This window comes from Pleurodeles waltl, chromosome 6 (genome assembly GCF_031143425.1).
Source record: "Pleurodeles waltl isolate 20211129_DDA chromosome 6, aPleWal1.hap1.20221129, whole genome shotgun sequence".
In the NCBI taxonomy this organism is placed as follows: domain Eukaryota; kingdom Metazoa; phylum Chordata; class Amphibia; order Caudata; family Salamandridae; genus Pleurodeles; species Pleurodeles waltl.
The window spans coordinates 26,638,783-26,648,904 of record NC_090445.1 but is presented as its reverse complement, the minus strand read 5'-3'; the positions used below and the strand labels follow the sequence as shown (position 1 = coordinate 26,648,904).

The window sequence follows — 10,122 nt, the reverse complement described above, 5'->3', positions numbered from 1 at the left end:
GTGTCATAGGAGGTCTCCAGGTGACTGGCATCTTACAGGTCTAAAAAAAGATTCTGATCATGATAAATTTGTGAAGTATTGTCATCATCAGGGTCAGGCAGTCTGTATTGTAAAGGAATCATCTCCAGTTCTGAATAAGCAAAGGGCAGGGCGGTTGCTACTTCGGTGGAGCTCACTGCGGATTAGCCTCCATGTCTGAAAGAGGCAAATCTACTGAGTCAGCGGTGTCGGTGCCAGCATCAACACTCGGGTCTCTGGTATCAGTTGTGACATCGGAAGGGGTATCAGTCTTGGTGCCGACCCCGGGGTCCGGCTGACCCAGGAATGGGATTGAAGGGCACAGTCGGCATCAGGGATGAATCCATGTGGGAGGGGGGTGGGAGGCCTCCTAGGGGGGCCTCAAATGATCCCAGTGGGGTGCCAGGCTCTGGCCAAGAGAAGTATTACGCTTATAACAGGGCTTTGTTTCAAGCTGAAAAAACTGAGCAGCAAAAAACTACTCAAACAATCAGTGATTTCTAAAGCGCAGCTAATCACCCGTAGGGTCTCAGGGTGCTCTTTGTGGGCGTGCTGCTCAATCGAATTGCCAGCTCTTGAGGTCTTTCCTGAACTTCTTCAGAGATGCGGTCTGTCTGAGTTTGAGAGGGAGCGTGTTCCATGTCTGGACTGCGAGGTAGGAAAAGGATCTTCCTCCTGCTGGGCTTTTCCGGATTTTGGGGATGGCTGCAAGGGTGAGCTGGGAAGAACAGAGTTGTCTGTTCAGTACTTGAAGGCGAGGTGGTGGTTGATGTATGCCGGTCCTAGGTTGTGTACTGCCTTGTAGATATGGATCAGGAGTTTCTATGTGATGTGCTTGTTGACCGGGAGCCAGTGTAGGTCCCTGAGGTGGGAGGCGATGTGGCTGTGTCGGGGATGTCCAGGATGTGTCTGGCTGCTGCATTCTGGATTCTTTGTAGTCTTGATTGTAGTTTCTTGGTGATGCCAGCATAGAGTGCGTTGCTGTACTCCAGCTTGCTAGTGACGAGTGAGTGGGTGACTGTCTTCCGTGTGTCAGAGGGGATCCACTTGAAAATCTTTCGCCGGAATTGGAGGGTGTGGAAGCATGCCGACGAGACAGTGTTGACTTGGCGGGTCATGGATAGAGAGTAGTCCAAGATGATGCCCAGATTGCGTGCGTGGTCCGTTGGAGCGGGGGCGTTTCCCAGTGTGTTTTCCAACTGTTCTGTAAAGGGCCATCATTACCATGTTTTGTCATTTATATCCAAGCTGGGAGTATGTGTCAAAAAGGAAGGGCCTCCAAATACTCTTCAGTCCCCCCCCACTTCTAATAATTGCACTCTGGATACTTTTATATGTTAATAAGACCTGACAGAACAGAATAATACGTTTGGCATCATGTATTTGATTGCATTTTTAAAACAGAACTTAACTCAAATAAGTCTAGACATATTTAAACTTTGCCAATGTAATAGAATAATTGTGAAAAATTCGGGGAAGGGGCAATGATTTATTATTTTCCCTTCAGGATCAACATTAAAAAGTTTTAAGACCACTGCTCTAGAGGGATCTGGTAGGGTACCAAACAACCCAAGCATGGTTTCTCTAAAACTTTGGATTTGCTGAGGCATCCCCTACGGACCTGGGAACTCAGGTTGCAGATGGACCAGGGCTAGGATCGGTTTCGAGGTTGGGGACTGAGTCTGCAGATTGGGAGCTCCCTGGATGGGAGTCACGCGGCACCTTGTGGCAGGAGAAATAGGAGCTGTGTTTTGCCTTCTCATGTTTCTTCATTTTAAACTTAACTGATGATTTGATCTTGAGAATGACCTTGGGAATGAGAAAGTGGCCGAACCTCAACTTTGAGCCGGGCAGGACCTTTCACACCTTTTGGCGATGTTCTCCAAAGTAGAGTTTGGCTTCTTGGTCCTAGAGTCAAGTGCACCACGCTGAATCGTGTGAGGAGCCCAAACACACAAGACAGACCTCATAGAGGTCCTCACCGACATTTGTTCATGACAGTCCTTATAAGGTGTGAATCTTATTGCTTTTGAAGGAAACTTGTTCCTTGCACACTGGAAAAAAGTTTTAAAATAGTGCTTGTCAAGCCTGACAGAATTCAAGGGAGCAAGCTCCCGATCCATGCTGGAAAGCACGGAAAGAAAGGAACTGACTTCAGCACCCTGGAGTGGTGACTACGTAGTGGCCCTGATGTCACCTCCAGGGCAGGATGGATCTGTCGCAGAGCTGCATGACGCTGCCTACTGAGGCACAAGGGAATTGCTGAAGAACGTTAACTGGATCCAGTCTGGGGTCCGGGGGGTGAGGAATCTGCAATTAAAAGTATCCATCAGAAATCTATTGCGTATTTTTGCAAAACAAATTGCACAGTTGCCAAAACCAGACCTATTGGCTTTGACAATGCTTATTAAAGAGTGCCAGTTATAAAAACAGCATATATCAGATTAGTATGGTGCAAACTCCATGCGCATTGAATGCCTTCTGCGTACCTCTTGTGCTGCAATTTCACAATGCACAAGCAAGCCCATTCTTCAAGTGGTAATCACTGACCACCTAAATATTTGAATAGGAAAACAACTTGTGTTTGAAATCTGAACACAGTTGTTCACTTTCCAGTGGTTTATTTTACAGGAAGATGACAGAAACATCAGAATGAAATGCATGAAAACTCTTAACATTGAACTGGCTCCAATGCTTATTTGAATGTAGTTGTTTGTGTTCTGCAATATATATCTCTCTATATACATCCTTATATACAACTGGTTCACTAACATAAGAGGCTTGCTTTTATGGAAACAATGTGATGTGTTTTAGACTGAGTTTGTATGTCCTGATTTCCTCTACCTCCTGCTGCTCTAGTACTGGGATGCAGAGTGCAGGTGAAGCATGCATCTGAAAATCTACCTCAATTCTGACCCCCAGCACTCCTGTCCTTCCAGTACTAGACCTCAAAGTAAGGTGTGATAGCACGTGTCAGCCCTCATCTGTAGCCCTCACTGCTGAGCTAGTAGTAAGACTCACCCACTGCCCTGCCAATGCACCTCAGTCCTGACCTTCAGTGTCTCTTCTTATTCCAATACTGAGTCACATACAGCTCTGCAAATTCATCTCAACCCTCTAGTGCAGTATCCACTGTTGTGCCAGTGATGGGAGCTCCCAGTACCCCGCATCTCAAGCTTTTCTGTGCCCTCTACTGATTTAGTCCTGGTGTCCTACACAAAACAGTAAATGTGCTTTACAGAGAATCCTAGACCTGACCACAGCAAGCTACGCTGACACAGTTCTGATGAGAGCCACATGTTCTTCAGTGTTATAAGACTCACAGGATGGAGGTGCTAGGCCAAAGACTAGTTGGGTAGATGAGGGTCTCTGACATCAGGAGCACAGCTGTTGAATACCTGTGAATCCCAGTGCTACACTGCGCTTCACCACTACGGTGGACTCTACCACAGCAGGCTTGCAGCAGGGCTTACTTCTCTCCTTTCCCAAGTGATGAAGTTGTCACCTGTTTTGTGCGCCACAGGGCAGCAGTGTCCTTACTTTTCACAATTCAGCACACTTCTGCTGGCTGTGTACACTGATTCTGCCAGAGGTGGTGCACATGTATACCACAATCAATACTATTCTTCACTAGGGAGGACGCCACTAAGTTCATGGTAGAGGTGGAGGACCATGATGGTCCAAGGAGCGCTCCTTTTTGCTCACCACGTAGAGATGAAGCCACTGAACTCAGGAGCCCATGGGCCTCACTTGTTGACCCAACCTGCACTGGATGGTCAAGGAGTAGGGTCTTGTAGGTTCTTCCTTCCATAACAGTCCATGCTGGGATGGTGGTGTTTGCTGCTTGTGACCTTCAAATGTGGACATTGTCACCTCTCCAGAAGCTGTGTACATCACCCCATTTATGTCTCCAAAGCTGGGGTATAACCCCTCAGACGTAGAGTGCAACAACAACATAGATCACCCAACTGATGGAGACGAAGACCCCAAAAAGAAGACTGAAGAGGACAAGGGAGCGTGCCTTCCTGGAGGCCTCATTCGCCATGTTGATGTCACCACGGTTCAGGGCGGCACGGGTCTGTAGGTAGGAGAGAGGACAGATGTTAGTTATGGTAGACAAGGAAAGGGATGGTTGGCAGCAGGGTAACCTTAGAGTACCAGCCAAGAGGGGGCTGGCACAGACAGGCTGGGCAGTAGCTATTGCTTGCACACAGAGTTTGTAGTTATTTATTGTCTGAGCATTCTGAACAGAGCTGCAAGACTGTGGCTACTGCAGAGGGGATCTAGGAACCCGGCTGTTGATGGCAACGAAAACATTGTTAGGTTTAAGAGAGAAGGTGGAGTATGCAGCGCAACTAGGCACCTGCTACAGACACAACAGACATTTTGCTACGGAGTGCAAGTACTGCCAGTGATGTGTTCTGCACTGAAGATGTAGCCTGCGGTTGTGGGTGGGCTGAATGTGTGGGAACTCTAAACTGAACAGGGCTTGGGCAGGGAGGGTTTGAGGACCTCTTTAAAGGACCTGTAGGTGCTGGTACATCAGAAGCCCATCAGGGTGCAAGATCGAAGCTTAGTGAGATAAGGACAGGTTTGTAATACAAGGGGCAGCAAGTGGGGTTGAGTGTCTATCCCCTTGCAAGGTTAAGGGCTGTGAAAGCATGCATGGAGTAATAACACCTGTGTAAAAACCTGTAGAGGGCCCTGTGGGTAGCATACATGATCCCTCTAGCCAGTATCATCTGCTCTGAGGACATCAGTGTCCTCTCTTACGCTGACTACACACGACTCAAGATCAGTGCCTGAATGACTGAAATCGCCCACTGGATAAAGACCAACTGTCGAAAGTCAAACATCGACAAGACCGAAATCACGCGGAACAGAGCTGCCACCGATACCCAACCCGACCACCCATACCAAGAGCCTTGGGATCATCATCAACAGCCAACTAAACATGACCATCCAAGGCAATGCCGTCACTCCCTCGTGCTTCTATACCCTGAAGATGCTGAGGAAGATTTTCAAATGGCTCCCAATCAACACCTGGAAAACCGTCACACAAGTAAGCCGGACTACGGGACGACCCTCTATGCCGTGATCAACAAAAACTCACTATAAGGCTGGGAACCATTCTGAACCTGGTGGCCAGAATCACTCTTAACCTCCCACGCGGCACTCAAATCACACCACACCTAAAGGAGCTCCACTGGTACCGCATGCTCAAACTAGCACAATTTAAACTCACTACCCACAGTTTCAAGGCACTACATTACACTGGCCCAGCATACCTCAACATTAGCATCTGCTCTCACAACCTCCCAGACACTTCCACTTGTCTGGACTCCTACTTCCACAAATCTCCATGGAAAATCAGATCTCGTGGTCGAGCTTTATCCTACACTGCTCCTAAAGTCTGGAATGTTCTGCCTTTACACATTATAGCCTACTCCTCACTTCTTGAATTCTGCAAGATGTTAAAGACCTGGCTTTTCGCGTAGAGCCACTAGGCCCTAAGTATGCCTAGACTCACACCTGCTCAGTGCCAGGATAGCCTCCCAGGTGATAGTGTGCTCTACAAATCTGCATAACATAACAACATATTGTAATAGGGTGTCCGCAGCCTGATATCTGTTGCTGAGGGCAGTGAACCTGGAAAGGGAGGGACCCGTTGCAAGTTGAGGTACTTTTGAGGGTTTTAGGAGATCCAAGGGAGGTCCATGCGGAGGGTGTAGCAGAGGAATGATTGTGGAGGGTTGGAGTATTGCAACTAGCTATTCTTCCCTCATAAGAGGTGTGCCCCTCTTACCTTGAATAAGGGGCCCCTTGACACCCCATGCAGGGAGCCCCTCCCCCCTGTATGTTAAGAGCCCATCTTGACCTTGTTCAGACATCCCTTCTAACCTGTCTACAAGGAGCCTGTTTTGCCTCCTACAAGGAGTTCCTCTAACCCCCTACAAGCAGCCCTACTTACCTTGTATGTGGAGCTTTTTCCACCTAGTGTGAGAAGCCCTTCCCGCCGCATGCGAGGGACCCTTCTAACTGCATTCAAGGACCCATCATACCATGTGTCACAATTCATTCTCACGATTCATTCTCACCTCAGTCAAGAAGCCCTCCCACACCTGTTTGGAGGATCTCTCTTTGTGCAATGAGTGATACCCACCTCCTGCGGGCACCCTTCATTGCTCAAGCAAAGAGTCTTCCTCTTGTCGTGCAAGGAGCCCTTCCCAGCTCATGCAAGGACCTGCATCCCCTCTTACCTTGTGTGGACTTCATTTACCTTGTGAGGACCCCCTCTTACCTCGAGCGAGGATCTATCCACACCTCATGCAAGCACCCCTCTTATCTCGTGCAAGGACTCCTTTATCTCGTGAGGACCCCCTCTTGCTTTGTGCAAGGAACCCTCCTCACCTCATGCAAGCACCCCTCTTACCTTGTGTGGACCTCCTTTACCTTGTGAGGACCCCCTCTTACCTCGAGCGAGGAGCTATCCACACCTCATGCTAGCACCCCTCTTATCTCGTGCAAGGACTCCTTTATCTCGTGAGGACTCCCTCTTGCTTTGTGCGAGGAACCCTCCACCCCTCATGCAAGCACCCCTCTTATCTTGTCCAAGGACTCCTTTACCTCATGAGGACCCCCTCTTACCTCGAGCGAGGATCCCTCCACACCTCATGCAAGCACCCCCGTATCTCATGCAAGGACTCCTTTACCTCGTGAGGACCCCCTTTACCTCTAGCGAGGATCCCTCCACACCTCAAATGAACACCTCTGTTATCTCATGCAAGGAGTCTAACTCGTGAGCACCCCCTCTTACCTCGTGAGAGTACACAATGGCGATGATCCCAGTGAGCAGGCAGCAGAAGATCATCACCAGCACAGACTCCACCATGTAGTCCTTGGGCGGCCGCCTACCCTCTGGCCTGGGTGCGTGCCCCATTATGTGCTCGTGGTACTGCAAGGAGGAGGGGAGAGGGACACCTGGTTAGTGGCAGGGGCAAAACAAGAGCACCACAGTAGCCCCAGACAGGAGTCTGTCTGTGATCCAAGCCCTTTAAATTTCTCTGAGGCGGTCACTCACCATGCAGGGAAGCCCCTCTGATCCAAGCTCTTCAAATGTCTCTAAGGTGCCCTCCACATGCAGGGGCCTCCCTCTCTTCCACACCATTATTTAAAGGTCTGTGAGGGGGACACTCACCATGCAGGCATGTCCCTGTGATCCAAGCCCTTTAAATGCCTTTGAGATGACTCTCCCCAGGCATCCTTTCTCCTGCGATCCAAGCCATTTAAATGTTCAATACAGGGGCCTCTGTCTGATCCATGCCCTGTAAATGTCTCTGAGGTTGCCCTCCCCATGCAGGGTCCTGCCTCTGATCCATGTACTGTAAATGTCTCTGAGGTGCCACCCCCCCCCATGCAGGGTCTTGCCTCTGATCCATGCACTGTAAATGTCTCTGGGGTAGCCCTCCCCATGCAGAGCCCTCCCTCTGATCTATGCTCTGTAAATGTCTCTGAGGTTGCCCTCCCCATGCAGGATCCTCCCTCTGACCCATACCCTGTAAATGTCTCTGAGTTTTCCCTTCCCATGCAGGGACCTCCCTCTGATCCACACCTTTTAAATGTCTTTGAGAAGGACACTCACCATGCAGGGGCCTCCCTCTGAACCAAGCCCTTTAAATGTCTCTGAGGTAGGGAGGGCACTCACCATGCAGGGGTCTTTCTCTCTTATCCAAACCCCTTTAAATGTCTCTGAGGGGTGCATACCATGCAGGGGCCTCCTCCTGATGTGAGCCCTTTAAATGTTTCTGAGGGGGACACTCACAATGCAGGAGCCTCCCTCTGATCCAAAACCTTTAAATGCCCTCTTCTGATCTATGACCTTTAAATGTGTCTGAGGAGGCCCTCTCCATGCACCTCACCTCCGATCTAAGCCCTTTAAATGTCTCTGCAGTGGCCAAACCCATGCAGGAGCTTTCCTCTAATCCAAGCTCTTTAAGTATCTCTGAGGTGGCCTTACGCTTACAGGGGTATCCCTCTGATCCATGCCCTTTACATTTCTCTGAAGTGGCACTAGCCATGCAGGAGCCTCCCTCTGACCCGAGCCCTTTAAATGTCTCTGTGAGGGACACTCACCAAGTAATGTTCTCCCTTTAACCAAGCCCTTTGTAGGTGTCTGAGGGGAGACCTGAGGGGGACCAGAGAAACCTCCCTCTGATCCAAGTCTCTGAAGTAATCCGAGTGCGGTGAACAAAGCGAAAGAAGTATACAAGCTTCCTGTACACAAGTGGGTGATCTCCTTGAGTGGAGAATGGGGCACCCTTGAGTACAGTACGTAAACGTGGGATCTGCCAGATTATAGCGTTTCTCAGGTCAGGATGTCTGTTGTGCAGTGAGGATGCCCGCTTCCTTCTGGCCACCACTGTTGGCAAGCACAATGTTAATAAGTTAAGAATACAATCTTGACTCCACTTGTGACATGACCAGCTTGCTTTGAACTTGGTTCAATGAGTTTACCAAGTAAGAGAGCCCCTGACCCAGCCTTTTCTTTTGTTTGGGTGTGCCAAAGACACCGGGTGCCACTGGGCCAGCCTAGGTCTTATTTGACACTAGGTCATGGGGTGGACATCAGGAAGCTTACCAGCAGTGGTTAGGGCCAGACTCGACTAGTAGTGAATATTAGTAGGTATGGACAACAGTGTACGTCAGATGGCTAGACTACTAGTATATGTCAGGAGGATCGACCGATAGTGAATGTTGGGGCGCTCGACTAGCTGTGAATGGAAAGGACTTTACTAGTAGTCATCATTGGTGGGCTTTACTAGCAGTGGACTTCAGCTGGCTTGACTAGAAGTGTATATCAACAGGCTCAACTAGTACTGGATATCGATGGGTTTGACTAGTAGTGGACGTCAGCAGGCCCAACTAGTAGTGGATGTCTGCAGGCTCAACTAGAAGTGGATGTTGGCAGGCTCGGCCAGTACTGGATATCAGCAAGCTTGGCGAGTAGAGGATATTGGCAGTCTCAACTAGTGGATTGATATAGGCAGACCTCACTAGTAGTGAACATTGGTAGGCTTTACAAGCAGTGGGCATTGAGTGGCTAGACTACTAATGGATGGCAACGGACTCTACTAGTTATCAGTGGATGTCATAGGCTCAACTAGTATTGTATGTCAGCAGACTCAGCTGCCAGGAGGCCTTACTAGCAGTAGATATTGAAACACTCGATTAGCAGTGGACATTGGTAGGCTTTACTGGTTCTGGACATCGGCAGGATCAACTGACAGTGAACATTGGTAGGTTTTAATAGTAGTGGACATCAACAGGGGTGACCAGAGGTTGCTATCTGCAGACTTGACTGGCACTGGACATCAATGGGGTGTGGACACCAGCATGCTCAACTAGCGCTGGACACCAACAGGCTCGACTACCAACAGGCAAGGCAAGATCAACTAGCTGTGGACATCTGCAAGCTTTACTACCAGTGAACATCAGTAGGCTTCACTAGTAGTGGATACAGACTGGCTCTACAAAAAGTGGCCATCTGCAGGTTTGGCAAGTAGTAGGCGTCTGCAGTAGACTGGCAGTAGGCGTTGACAGGGTCAACTGCGTGTGGATATCTGCAGGCTCAAGTAGCATAGGACATCAGCAGGGTCAACTGCCTATGGACATTGGCAGGCTTGACTAGCATTGAACATCGGCAGGCTTGACTTGCAGGGGAGATCGGCAGGGTCAACTGCCTGTGCACATTGACAGGCTTGACTCACAATGGATATCGGCAGGGTCAACTGCATGCAGACATCGACTAGCTTGACTCGCATTGGACATTGGCAGGGTCAACTGCATTGGACATCGACAGGCTTGACTAGTATTGGACATCAATAGGGTAAGCTGCCTATGGACATCGGCAGGCTTGACTAGCACTGGACATCGACTTGGTCAACTGCATTGTACATTGACAGGCTGTAAGGAAATGCCTCCTTGGCATGGTTACCCCCTGACTTTTTGCCTTTGCTGATGCTAAGTTTTGATTTGAAAGTGTGCTAATGCCTGCTAACCAGGCCCCAGCACCAGTGTTCTTTCCCTAACCTGTACTTTTGTTTC

At 49.3% G+C, this 10,122-nt stretch overlaps 1 protein-coding gene across 4 annotated transcripts in view; it reads right to left on the bottom strand.

The window, feature by feature from the left end:
* Window positions 1-2,614: 2,614 nt before the first annotated feature.
* Window positions 2,615-10,122, bottom strand: part of PRRT1B (proline rich transmembrane protein 1B) — a 105,471-nt gene continuing 97,963 nt past the window's right edge. For all 4 annotated transcript variants that reach the window (XM_069237090.1, XM_069237089.1, XM_069237091.1 and 1 more), the window contains exons 4-5: window positions 6,836-6,973; window positions 2,615-4,096 (exon numbers count right to left, since the gene is read on the bottom strand). In XM_069237090.1, coding sequence (XP_069093191.1) covers window positions 3,950-4,096; window positions 6,836-6,973 — 285 coding nt within the window. In that variant the 3' untranslated portion in view covers window positions 2,615-3,949. The remainder of the gene's footprint in view (window positions 4,097-6,835; window positions 6,974-10,122) is intronic.